This window comes from Anopheles darlingi, chromosome 3 (genome assembly GCF_943734745.1).
Source record: "Anopheles darlingi chromosome 3, idAnoDarlMG_H_01, whole genome shotgun sequence".
Classification (NCBI taxonomy): Eukaryota; Metazoa; Arthropoda; class Insecta; order Diptera; family Culicidae; genus Anopheles; species Anopheles darlingi.
In genome coordinates, this window is record NC_064875.1 from 68,193,468 (window position 1) to 68,207,313 (window position 13,846).

General features: G+C 49.0%; 1 protein-coding gene across 7 annotated transcripts in view; it reads right to left on the bottom strand.

Moving 5' to 3' along the window:
• Window positions 1-13,846, bottom strand: part of LOC125954775 (protein bric-a-brac 1-like) — a 121,749-nt gene that overhangs the window by 61,387 nt on the left and 46,516 nt on the right. The window contains exon 3 of one of the 7 annotated variants that reach the window (XM_049685362.1): window positions 13,462-13,562. The exons of the other annotated variants lie outside the window; for them this stretch is intronic. Coding sequence (XP_049541319.1) covers window positions 13,494-13,562 — 69 coding nt within the window. The 3' untranslated portion in view covers window positions 13,462-13,493. Of the gene's footprint in view, window positions 1-13,461; window positions 13,563-13,846 lie in introns of those variants that run through there. 7 annotated transcript variants of the gene reach the window in all.

Sequence of the window (13,846 nt, forward strand, 5' to 3'; positions counted from 1 at the left end):
CGCTCAGCCACCGGTGCGCCATCGCTACCAGGACGAGGACCCAGTCGAATGTTGTAGGTTGTGCTCAAGCCCGGGTTTGAGTTCCAATAAGTTGTGCTTTTCCGCACACTGATTGATGCTGTATGTGTCGAGCGGCGCGGTGGAACATATTTATATGTTCGGAGTGTCAGTGCCACCGGACCAGACCGTTGTTTTAACGGTGGCGGTGGCGACGACGGTGGTGGAGGCTCCAAACGGCGGCAAAACTCAATCAATGAGTAATATATTAGAAGTGCAAATTGCCAATCAGTAATGCTCGACCATCGTCCCGTCATCGTCATCGTCGTCGTCGTCGTTGTGCTGTTGCAGCATAAACTGTGGGTACAGGTAACTGGCAGACCCATGGCCATGGCTGAGCATATGTGACGCTGGCGTTTTCACATTTTTGCCATCCGAGTACCATCACCGGATGCGATGTTAAAATGTTGGTTTGGAGTGTTGAGATTTTAGGGAAGGAGACATCTTTCAGTCTGTTGTTCCGTTCGGTGGACACGCTATAGATGCAAATGCAACAGAGAGATAGACCACTGTGCGTTTGGATGTGTTTGCTGCAGCATTATGAATCAGCATAGAATTCAAAGGACTATTACAATATTAATGCCATTGCCAGTTAGTAATAATTCCAACGAAATACGAAATATTATGAACGAATCCTACGCGAGGTGCTTTCGAGGCTTCTCCTCTCTTCAGCTGCGCCTTCTTGCGTCACTCCATCGGCCACTTGTACCTTCTCTCTCTCTCTCTTTGCGTCTTATGCTCCAGGTCCTTCCCTATATGCAACATGCAGCAACGCCTTCGTCGCATAATACCTCAAGATGCCTCATTTGGCGTCCAGTTCGGCCCAGTGTGCGTGTGCGTGGCCAGTGCCTATTTACTTAAAACCCCTTTCCTACCTGGCCCACCTTCCCTGTGGTCACCTGTGCGCTTCATCCATACACGGACACCGACAAATAGCGGTCCAACTCCTCCCATTCGCTGTTCGCTGTTCGGTCGGACCACTTTTTTATGCGCAAAAATGCGATCAATTTCTTATGTAAATCGAGGCCGAACGCGTTATCGGGCGGTCCATGTTTTCACACGGCACACGGCGCCGCTCCCGGACACCCTTTGGGGCCGAAAAGGATGCACAAAAACATGATTACTTACACACATACATATGCGATGTTGTGGAGATCGATTACGCAGAGAGAGAGAGAAAGATAATAAAGAAGAGCCGCCGCGGGCACCTCTCTATCTGTTGCCGTTGTGAAAGGGGGCTGCATAACATACGCTGCAGTGTTCGGCACGTTGCAACATGCACCACTTCACCTCATCTTACTACCACTCGAGTTTGGGTTGGAAAAATTGAAGAAGAATTCCAAAAAAATATTTTCCATTTTTCAGCAACCAAATGCAAAATGCATCTCAAAAGGATTCAAGTTTTGCATTTCACGATTGGTCCTTGGGACCGGTGCAAGCTGGTGATTTCGATGCGCGCGAGGGGGTAGATTTTCGATAATGAGCAATCTCATCAGCCATCCCGCGGACCGGGCCAGGCCAGGCCGTTGGATTGGCCATCTCATTGCACTTATGCCGACCATCATGCTGACCATCATCCATCCATAATTGCACCACCCCCCTCTACTACCGCGGATTGCTTATCTCTGCTCCGGGTTGCTGTTCGTTGGTGGCGTCTATTGGTGTGTTTCGATCGCCAGAAATCAGACCAGACCAGACCAAACCGTCACCGAAATGGGAGGCGGATGGGGAACATCCATTAATCGTGCTCTCTTCGAGCCAATGCGACAAACACAAGAAGACACAATCCGCAACGGAACAGAAGCGCGGGAGAAGAGGAGCTCCTCTCATTCGGCCGCGGAAGGTGATGCCGCGAAATATGTGACCGATTCAATTCGATTATGCTCGCAGCAGTGGTGGCCGCAGCAGCAGCACCCTGGACTGGACCCACGCGTCAATGGTCGTTAGCGACGACGACGACGACGACGACGCCGGCGACGGTAACTTGGATGTGGTCGCCATACATAGCGTGTTGTTGTGCGTTTAGAGGACATCGTATTCGTGGCCGTGGACGGCGGAGGACGTATTATCGAAATGAAGAGATTGTGAGAGATGATGATTTATTAAGCGATTCTCGCTCGCTAGACATTCTGGACATCGCGGCGGTGGTCTCTCTCTTCTCTCGCTCTCTCCCTCTGAGGGATTTTGTACTAATTGAACGGCCAGTGGGGATCTGAGTGTGTGCGTGTGTGTGCGCGAAACGATGCAACGTCTGTGGCCGGTTCCACGCATTCTCGCGCGTTCGCTTCGCTAATTTAACCGTCATTTAAATTATAATTTCCTTCATATTCAATTAGACGGTCCTCCGAATTTTGGGTGCCGGACACGGCACACAAGCACGCACAGGCAGAGATACATTTCCTCTCGGAGCGCGTCGGAGTGAACTCATGCGTGGGCACTTCCATATCCGTGCGTTTTCCGAGCGAATCTGAAATTAGCCGAATGATCAAATCATACCACCAACGCGTTTCCACAGTACAGCACGATTCTCATGTGTGTTTGGTGCTGGTGAAGGGGTTTGGCGATTTGGATTGTTTTCTCACCGGGAAAAAGGAAAATTTAAATCTCCAATCTCAGCAAGCGGAACAGTGTGATGCAAGACATTAAGCTGAAAGTATACGAAACGAATTTTTGCTTGCTGGAAACTGCTATTTTGCGCCTTGTAATATTTGTTTCAAGCTTCAAGTAACCTTCATTGCAATTATCAAAAACAACAAGCGTTCTTTTTATTTTTTTTTTTGTTTCAAATATATTCGATCATATAAGGTTTATAATTAACCTGGTCGGAAGCTTCATTATAAACCTTAACCAACACATTTCAAACGTATTTCCAACTGTTATGGCAATGCCAATAAAATCTCGTTTTAAAAGTTCTTAGCTGTAAAATCTGTCATATAGTGACAACTCAAGAGTTACAATGTATAAATCAACCTCATTTTATAGCGCACCCATTAGCAAGCAAAAAAAAACATTATCGCATCTTGTGCCGGTCCACACTCACATGCGCCTTCAATTTGCATTTGTGTGCCGTCAGCAAGAAGACCTCAGGAAGGCGACAGAATTCATCAAAAAAGCAAGAACTCACTGCATGGATCGTGTATCGTGCTGCTTGCTACATACTAGTGGGATGCAATGTGTTGTAGACAAAAGAAATGTAAATGTTTTCCACTCAACCCGCTGCAGCAACTTATGTTGTGCTTGGTTATGGCTTCCGTTCTACCTACCGTCAGCGTGTAACGAGAAAGGACGGTAGTGGTGATGGAGGTCGGTGAAATTACTTATCTATGCCGAATGAGCCTTTCACATAAATCATAATGAATAAACATTAAACTAAACGAGTAGACTGCAACTCCCACTTGCGTTGCAGTCGAACCCGCGGCTCCGTCGTCCGATAGAAGTCGGAAGGTGAAGAAAGTCCGCGACCGACGTCTGTCACCACCCACCACCACCACCAATACGACGCCCCGTCAAGTGTATGATCTACACTACACGCAGACACCATACATCATCATGATTCTGATATGATAGCCAGCCAGGAAAGGGGAAGGGCGTCGGCTGCCTCTAGTGTCTCGCCATCAAAAAACCTTCTCAAAAATTGGGTGACCGAGAGGAGCCCAGGGGCGGAAGCATTCCAGAAGCGAGCATGAAAATGAGTTGCATGCGCCTCTCGATTTGCATCACCTCCATTTGTGCACACGAATTCCCAATGTTTGCTTGACACCACCGGGGGAGTCCAGCTTTTACATATGTAATGAAGGCGAAGCGCGAACACCTCCTCCCATGTCTGTGTCGGCCACAACTCCGGTAATTGTTCCCGGTAACTTTTGTCTGTTCGGGCACACCGGGAAGCCCTTTCCTAAGAGGGAGAGGAGGGCTCCCCGGGCCCATTAGACACACCTCGACCAGACACACAAACACACACACACACAGACAGGATGTTTGCACAGGATTTGCACATGCTTCGCGCGAATAATAATCAAAGAAATCCCTCTCGCTGTTCTCGAAGCTCGGAGAAGGTGGTGGCGGCCATTGATAATGTACGCGGAGTAACTTTCTTCCTCATACTTGCTAGCACCGGGGGGTGGTGCCCATGCTGGCTGGGTGAAGCATAATTGTATAAAATTAATTTTGAAGAACTCTTTCGGTCCGGGCTCGAGGCTTTGGACTCGAGGCGCAGAAGGCGTCAGTCGCGTCACTCGCTAGGGTAGTCCGTACATTCGAGGAAGGGAGTTGGAACACAAATTACTCATAAAATTACCCTTCCAGTGTGTGTGTGTGTATGTGTCCAAACTATTCTCATTACAGGTGTGAAGGAGTGGAAGTCGCAGTCGGAGCGTATGCCGACCGAAATCGTATCCGGAGCGCGCCCGGTTCTCGTCATTATCGTCTTATGGCTAGACAATGTGGAAGCTAGTCATACATATTTATGCTCGCATACTCGTTTCGCAGGAGCTCTATTCAATTAAATTTAAGTTCTTTTTAATGATCTCATACCGCCGTCACCGTGGAACCGTCTATTGCATTTGAATTGCGAAACAAATCGCAATCGAATTGAAGGAAAAGCAAGCGATATCCAGCTGGATTGCGACACCCTGGAGTGCTCTCTGGACTGCCTGTTGTGATAATCGATCAAAAGCTGATCCGATTTGGCGAGTCTACAATCCTTGCACAAAATCAAGTTGTCCAAGGTCAAGGGATTTTGGGTGTAATCGACCATCCTGGTTCAAGGTTCCGTGGCGAATCCTTTCGCTAGATTAAACCAGTCATTGAGTGTCGAGTGGCTGGCCTTTACGATCCATAAAGCAGTGAGCGAGAAGCGAGAGGACCCGTGCACGGTGACTGCATGTTGCTTCGGTCATAAAGAAGGTTATGGTCATATTCCGGAAGCAGCCGGCCAATCGATTAGTGTGGAGGAAAAGAAAACACCCAGACCGGTGGACTCTTGCAACAAAAGATGTCGTGGTGTGGGGGGGATTAATTGGGGTTCCAACACTCGCTCGCTCGGTCCAGCCAGGAACTCGCCAGGAAGTGTGGCGAATGGCAAAGGACCAAACACACCGCTGGTGACGATATCGAGCGATGGCGTGCTGGCTGGCTGGCTAACCGCACCCGTCACAGCAGCATGTGGCCACAAGCTGGAGCAGTGGAAGGAAAAGTTTTTCTTTACCTCGGGACCATACACTTCCCACACATCTCGTCGAGGATATCCCTTTCCAAGATCATGAGCTGGCGGCGCCGGGAAGCAACAACATGCCAGCTCATCGTCGTCGCTTGGGAGGATTAGGACGGTCACGATTGGCAGGATGGAAGGAAGGAAGGAAGGAAGCCGGCAGACAGAAAAACACGAAACCTAAACGATGTCTAGAGATTCATCCGGCATGCTCCGGCAAGGATGACTGGAAGGGGCCACTTTCACACCAGAACGGTCTCACGGTTCCCCTTATTCCGGTCCGGGTTCCACCCTCCATTCTCGGCTCGTTTGTTGTCCTTTGGCCCGGAAAGATTATGCTCGGGCGTGTGCGCCGCATCATGACTCCAGAAGCTGGTCGCCAGAAAGATCCAATCCGCCATCCGCAGCAAGAAGGATACCGTAAGGGATGGTGGTGTTGGTGGTGCATGGTGAGTTGGTGAGAGAATATGTTTTCGTAGAGGAATGAAGGGTGCTAGGATGTTGGGAGTGTCTCGTTATGTTTTTCTTGTTTTTAACCCCTCTTGTGGGCACGGTGACGGGAAGGGGTGGCCGAAAACATGGATTTAACACCTTCGCTCACATGTTGCACAAAAGACGGGCCACAGGAGGAGTTTCAATTAAAATTTCGTTCCCTCGTCCGCTCCTCTTTCCACCGGAAAACAAGGAAGGAGTGCAACACGTGAACACGAACAAGTATGGTGTGGCCGGTGGTGGTGCTGGTTGGTTTTGTGGTTTTTGGCAAAATGGTAAGATTGAAAGATTAGAGTAATGATTCCTGGTTTCAGGATCAAGGAATTTTGGACCGGCCTCTCCGGTCGGGCGATTCACAAAATATGAACCAGCAAATCCCTCCCGAAAATCGGAACTTTCTTTTTTTCAAGAGTTCTATCTCTTTCTGTCTCTGTCTTTTGCTCGCTTGCTCCCGTTAAGCTTCGATGCTCGATGAGCAATTGGTGTTCTAATTCTTCCTGCGAAAAATCATCTAGTAGCCAGAGGCGTGAGTGCTACGTTGCATGTGAACTAACCATTTAGCCCTCGCTCTATTTCTCTTTCCCAGTTATTTTTGTTCCCTTTTTTAAATCCCTTCACTTCACTTCAACCCTCGACGAGACATGGGCCTAATGTCTTAAGCTTATGTCCTGCGAACGTATCTTCTCTCTTCCTGGCCTGCTTTACGCTCTGTCTTACCAGTGCACCGATCCATGATGATGATACTGGGTGCAGATAGTGGATCCTTGGCCTAGCCAGAACCGATTACTCACTCCTGTCTCGCCACCACCACCAGCAGCTGGTGTACGACGTGGCAACGATTGGGTGGCGAAAGTTCGCACATGAAAACACCCATAAATTGGTGAAGATATTATTAGATAGTTTCGGATCGGCTGGCTGGCCACCATCGCCAACGATACCAAGAAGGAAGTGCAAGGCGCACCCTTCCTTCCTGAGCAACACTGGTCGAGGTGGCTGCCTGGACGAAGGTGGAGAAGGTAATTTGTAAACCGTAAAGGGAGCTGTACCGAAAAACCGGGAACCGGGGCCTTTGTTGGCCAGCGTCGGTTCTAATGGTTCGCTGGCCAGTTCCAGAGCCGGCCAGGAGTTGGCCCGAAAGGTGCGAGAGGCGCGCGCGCGCGAGAGAGAGAAGGAAATAAAATATGGTGGATCAGCACGCAACGCGAACGGTTCGAATGGGTTCGGTTCCTTGGCTTGGCCTGCATATTGCAGTTGCAATGGCCGCCTACCCCGAATGTCGAATGCAATATTCGATTAGCCATCATGCTGCTGCCCATCCCTAGGTCCCCGGTACCGCTGCCCATATCCTGTGCAACGACCCACATTACGCACATTACAAACGGTCGGAGTCTCGATGTATCCAGCACCCCGCAGAAGCCCTTTGGGGGATCAGACGGCGAACTGCGTACCGCACAACAATGTTTCACACACGCGGAATGTTTGGCTAGTCTGTGCGCACAGAGGGGGGCTGCTGGAGTAAGTGTGGGATTTGGGAATCGTGGCTGAAACATAGAAAATGTTTATTTTATGTTGGCTCTCCCTCGGTCGGTTCGATGCTTCGACGATTTGAGCCGCTTTTTCGTTCCGTTAGACCGACTGACTAGCGCGCGGAGTGGCCAACGGTTTACGGATGGAAACGAAACTTGGGCGAAGGAGGCACTCTCACACACACACACATCCGGAAGATCCGCGACCATGTAGCGTATTGATTGTGTGCTTTTGCGGAATGAGAAAACTTTTATGCGCTTCTCCTTCTTCTCCTCCTCCTCAGCCCGAGGTGGAGTATGTAAATGCAATGCTTCTTTTTGTATTGCACGGTGTACGCGTTGTGCGATGCATCCCCCGATTGGTACAAAGTAGTGGGCCCAGCAACCCCGAAATGGGAATTCTTTCTGCACGCAAATCCATCCACGGTAATAACCACGATTATAATCGCTGGTAGTGGTAGTGGTGGTGACTCTGGCCAATCTAAATACAATTCCAAAACTTCATCCAACACACTGCACCAATTAAAGTGGGCGTAAGGGAAGGGTGCATCGATAGCAAACCAATAGCGAAGCGCAGTTATTGTTTCGCTGACGCATCAAATTGCCGGCTAATGCGGTGTTTGGTTTTGTTTTTTATGGAAAGTTTTGTGAAAGTAAGTTCGCTAACTGCACCAATTCCACACCAACAAAGCCGGCACGGCTAAAGGAGCGCCATGTTCTCGGACTGAAACACCTGGAACACGAGCGATTTCCCATCGTTTTTCCCGCTAATGGCGAAAGACTATCGCACAAACAGACAGACTCCACAACACAGCGTCGCGTTCAGCGAATGTAATTTAATTACATTTTTATGAGTATAAATTAGCTTAAGAGTGATAGCGGATGAGTCGGTCCGGTCAGACCGAACGCGAGGAGACAGCACGCAAGCATCGAGCATAAAATGGAACCGAGTGGTGAGCGAGTGGCCGTGGAGATTGGTAGCTGTCTCGTCGCGGTCTCGGTTACCAGTTGACCACTGGCCATCGTCATCATCCAGCTACCGTGAAAATAATTTTCCATTTTGTAGTTTCATATTCGAGGAATAAGGAGCTAAAGTAAGAGGAAAAGTTATTACCGACACACGTACACTAGTGCTGCTGTCGATGTCCAGCTTCATTTGTTTTTTTTTTGTCGCGGATCTCAAATCGGATTTCATCTCTGTCTCTCTCTCTGTCTACTTTTGCTTATCGTTCCTTATCGCTTTTAGAGCGAATAGTATTCAGGTGTTGGTTTTGGTCACTTGTTTTTGTTGCCTTAGACTTCTGTTGGATTACTGGAGTGTCTTTTATATCTTTCATTTATGACACTTGGCATCCAGTTTCATAATACTAACTACTGCAACTGTCAATCAATACTGCTCTCTACATTAAAATGGGATACTACCTGCCCAGTTCTTTGGAATTCGATTTCCAATAACTACTTCACTCTAAGTTTTGTTTATCTCCATCAAAGTAGGCGACCGGTCACAATGGTCAGCGAACATGAAAAAACGTCCTGCCTTTAACTATTCCATATAAGAACCAACGACCCATTTACAATATTCTCTCCTCCACCATCTTAAGCTTGGTTCCGAACCCCTTGATCCAAATTCTTTCTTCGATTGGACAACTTAATTGTTCCATTGATGTGGCTACGTGGCCGTCCTGTTCCAACACCTATTTAGAACTGTTGCACACTGGTCGGCGATTTGCTGTTGGTTCATGTGTGTGTTGGTTCATCGGACAAACGCATCCTTTTCCCTGTGGCCATGGATCCCGTAACGAGCAGGGGTGGACATCACCTGCTCTAGAGCTGAAATGGTTTCTCCCTTCACACTGGTAAGTAGTATTCGACCCCTCGTTCAGCAGAATAAAACAGAGAGAAAGAGACTAGCAAAGGCCATAATGATAGGTCCGATTCTGTCATTAGTAATACTTTAACATTTCCTGCTACACATCGCTACCACTGCTGTTGCTGCTGTTGCTCGTGGTGGTGATGGTCGTCGAAGGTGGCAAGCTTCTGGTATTACTTGAAAGCCCGAGGAGAAGCGACGCCGCCACGCCAAAGGCCAGCTCAAGATCGATAAAGCCGGAACAGGAGGAAGCGAAATAGAGGGTGAAGCAGCAGTGGCAGCAGCAGCTGGTACGGGACAGTGACTGCTGGTACCGCCGCACCCTTCATTCATATTTTATGATTATGAATACTCCCACCACCACCATCGCGGGAGAGGGGGAGGATTATTTATTATTCATATAATAATACAATAAAATATATTTGTAATAATACCCCGGCGCACGACGGTTCCATGTTGGTGTGAGTGTCCGTGTGTGCAGGTGTGTCTGTGTTGCTGCTAAATTACAGCCCCGTCCGTTACAATGGCCGGAGGAGGCTTGGCTGACGGGAGGACATGGTTTTGAAATGCCAAGGCCGACCGACCTGCCAGCGAAGGGAAAACGCGGCCAGAAGTGTGTATATGTGTGTGTGTGCTACTAGAGTCCGCGGAAGAGTGAGAGCGAGAGCGAAAGAGCCGGAGCCATTCCGGCCATTTCGATAAAATAAATTAAATATTAAAGCCCCGTAATTATTGATGTTTGCTGGCCTCGTCTCGCCCTGCGTCCCTCCCTGTTATCTGCCACGCCACGGTTCGTTCGTGACTTCCTTGGTGGAAGCGTTTAGTGGTGCTTCACGTTCCTGGCCGACGATGGCTGACCGATGGCCACAGCCACGAGCGAAGGGCCGGTAGTGAGAAATGTTTTTGTAAATTTACAGCAACACACACACACATACAGACAGAGACACGCGAGACACACACAATAGTACACGTTGTGTGGCTGGCGCCGGACAAATGAAATAGGAAAGCATGATTTATGTCTTCTTCAACAAGTTTCCGGAGTTCCCTCCGGGGTCACAGTACGAATTGAGACCGGCTCAGTGGCTAGCGCGGGTTTGACACGACGTGAAATGATTTGTGGTTGCTACTATACTCTGCAGCTGCTTCTTATCCACAGTTGACAGTATGGTAATGAGTGGAAGCGTAAGTTCGTAGGTCCCCGGTTTGTGTGACCGGTCGTCAGTTGTCACGCCAGGTCCATTGTCCGATAAGGGGTCTCTTCTCTTGGGTTCCGTTTTAGTTTTAGTTTTATTTCCTTCTTGTCCACTTGTTTTGTAGACATGGCCACTCGGACTCTGTCCTAGCAGTTAAGCGACTCTTAAATTCAATACCGAAAACTGAGGAAAAACTCCGCCGGGAGTTTATCCCGGAGCATCAGCACCAGCATCGAAGGCCATCGAGGCCATCGAAGTCAATTAACCTCGTCGAATCTAGATAGCAAACAAACACACACACATACAAAAAAAAACCATCTCTGTGACAACATACTCGAGGCAATTCTATAACCGGGACACAAACATTGGCGCTCGAGAAGTTTGACAGAACGGGATCGCACAGGACGACGCAATGGACGCATCCTCGGTCACTAGCCGATAAAGTTTCATTTTATTTTCCATCGCCTAGCGCCGTGGAATCACTTTTCTTTTGCAAAATGCAACATCGGCTACAACGGCAGATGCACATCTGCATCCTGACCCCGCACCCCGAGGGGTGATAGCCAATCATCCGAACGCACACGCGTCGTCGTAGTCGTCGTTGGTCGTTCGTTGCCGTCGTTTCGGTTGTCATCGAAATCGTCATCTCGACCGTTGGTGAGCGCGGCACCACCATCATCATCGACATCGTAGTTGGCGCCGTCGTCGTCGTTGCCACGTTGCACAAAATATGAACGATGGATCGACGTAACGAATGCAAGTTGCCTGGCTCACCATTTCACTCTCACTCTGTCTCTCTCGGTCTGTCTGCTACGAAACCGGAAGTCTGGTAGATGGGAAGGGTGGACCACCGTTTTCGTTCCCTCGATGGTCGTTGGAAACCAAGAATTCGAGCACTCGAGGGCACCTTCCGCACACGACCACGAGCGCGATGTCACTCTGGCCGTCTGAGGAAATGGTGGACGGAAGGGGAATTTTGAAATGGATCTGTGGTGTAATTGTGAAGTGCATCGAAGAGAGAGAGAGAGCGAGAGGGGGTCAGTACAAGGGCAGAAAATAAGAAATATGAAAGCGAGCTCTCCCAGCACCCAGGACATGGGCCTCGTCTGGCGTCGACGATGATGACGATCGAAGGGCGAATGCAGCGGACAGATGGACCTGCACCAACTGACCAACAGTCGAGTCCTGCGACCGACCGTAGCAGTTTCGAGTAAATTGCAACAACGCACAACGCACAACGACGACTGTTCGTCTCCTCGGGAGCATCGGCATCACCTCGACGGCCACGTTCACGTCCACGACACTATTATTGGCCGGGTGCGGCGTATCACTGGAATCCGCCGGATGAATACCATATGCCCAAGCGTCCTAGGGTGGTACCGTGGTACCTGGGGTGGTATCACTCTGCAAGTGATACTCTGCCCTCGGAATTCGGGGAGGGAAAGGGAAGGGGCTGTCCTCACACCTTCCAGACGAACAATCAACACACCGACACCGACGGTGACAACGCGACGGTTGCCCCGCGTGGATGCATCCATCCATCCATCAACGGGCGACTTCTCTCGTCTCTCTGTCTGGGACTCGATGACGTGTTCTAGAGTGTGTCCGCGTGTGTGTGCGCGCGAACTGGGACTTTCAAATGCCCTTTTTTGTGAGGGGAGTAACTCTGTCCAGCGATCCGGTTCTGGGTGCACCGAAAGCCCAAGGAGACGGATGCAGCGAAGTGCATCGAGTGTCCGGGGCTGCATATGAATTTTGATGAAACTTGTCAACTCCCTACCCAGCGTATCCTCTTCTTCTGTCCATACGGGAAAGGCCTAGGGCTCACTAGGTGCTAGATGGACGTTGGACTAGTCGTAGGCAGTACCGGTCTACGTCCTGTCTGTCTGTCTGCGTGTCTGGTCGTCGAGCATACCCGGGGATAAGATCCAGGTCCGACGTCCGTTTAAAATTGAATTATATTTTATATATTTTATTTCCAGGAACCATACGCACACATACACTCGTGCACGCATCGGTCGAGGGTATCCGGTGTGGAGGTTTCCAATTTTCCCGATGCGATGCGACGATGCGTCCATCGTGCATCCCGATGGTGTCGGTGTCCTGCACTCGGATGGCTCTTCAGTTGCAGCACCAGTCCGATGCACTCTCCGATGCAGCAGCGCTGCTGGACGACAATGGACGGATCTCGAGGAGATCCTCTGGACGCGCGCGCAGTATCAAGGCTTTTTCTGGTTTTTTTCGTTCTGTTTCTGTTTGCGCGATGGATGTACCATTCTGCTGGACCGTCGTGCTGATGGACACTCCTCGGACCTCCTCGAGCGCCAGCTGTAAGCGTCGGTGCTCGGGGCTACCATGTTTTCCATATTTTCCACTCGCGGACCCGGTCCCGGACCCTTGGCAGCCTCGTGACTCCTGGGAGTGATTGGACGCTGGTCAGACGGTGGTGATGGGTTACTTTATTTTGACCGACGACTCACTCACTCGTACCAAGTGCTTGTACTTGGTGGTGGCGATAGTGCGGGTAGGAAGTGTTGTCAAATTTGACAAACGAGTCCCTCTTGTGAGCATGGTTTGGGGGCTAGCTAGTGCTAGTGCTGTAATGCCCGGACCGGATATGCAGAAGAGGAGGCCAAGAGAGGAAGGAGAGTGATAACTAAATTGATAGTTGAGAGGAGGCGAGTCGTTCGTTGAAGACAACGATAATTGCCATTGATTGTTGTCGGACCAACAGCAGCAGCAGCAGCAGCAACATCGGGCATTGACAGTGACGTTGCATCAACAGTGATGTCGAGGTTTGGTACAAAATTAGGATTAGACTTTTGGGTTTCAATACCGGTCTTAACATGCAGTTCTAGCAGAATACAATAGTTCATTGCGTAATTTAATAAGTCTTTCCTGTTCGCATGTATGACATGGTGGCAATGATAGTTTAATTCGTCATTTGGTCTTTTCACCCATTCTGGGAAAATAATTATTAGAAAAATGAAATGACACTTTGTGCAAAAGAATGCTAGATAACATTGTGCACTAGCATCAGATCCCTTATAGCTCAATTTAATTGTGTAACATTGAAATGAACTGCTGTTAGGACATGCTTACAAGAACAGCTATTTAGAACAGCATGCTATTTCTATTTTACTTATCTACATCTTTCCCGATGAATGATCCCAAGAAGTACTGTTCCTATTAGAGTTAAGCTGTCCAACACTCACCTGAAATTAAAGAAGAACAAGAGGAGATTATTAGTATCATTGAATCCAACGTAAGGTGAATATAAATGCTAAACATTGAAACTTTAAAACTCAGTACCGTCGTCCAATGACAATCAAATCCATAAAATATCGTGTACCATATCGAAACCTATCAGCACGATTTTGAATTTCTACGAATTCTGAGTACACTCCCCGCGAATATTAATCAAAATTTGTGCCTTGACAGCGCAGTTTACCGAACAAAAGGTATCACCACATGTAAAACAGTCCACACGCTGCAATCA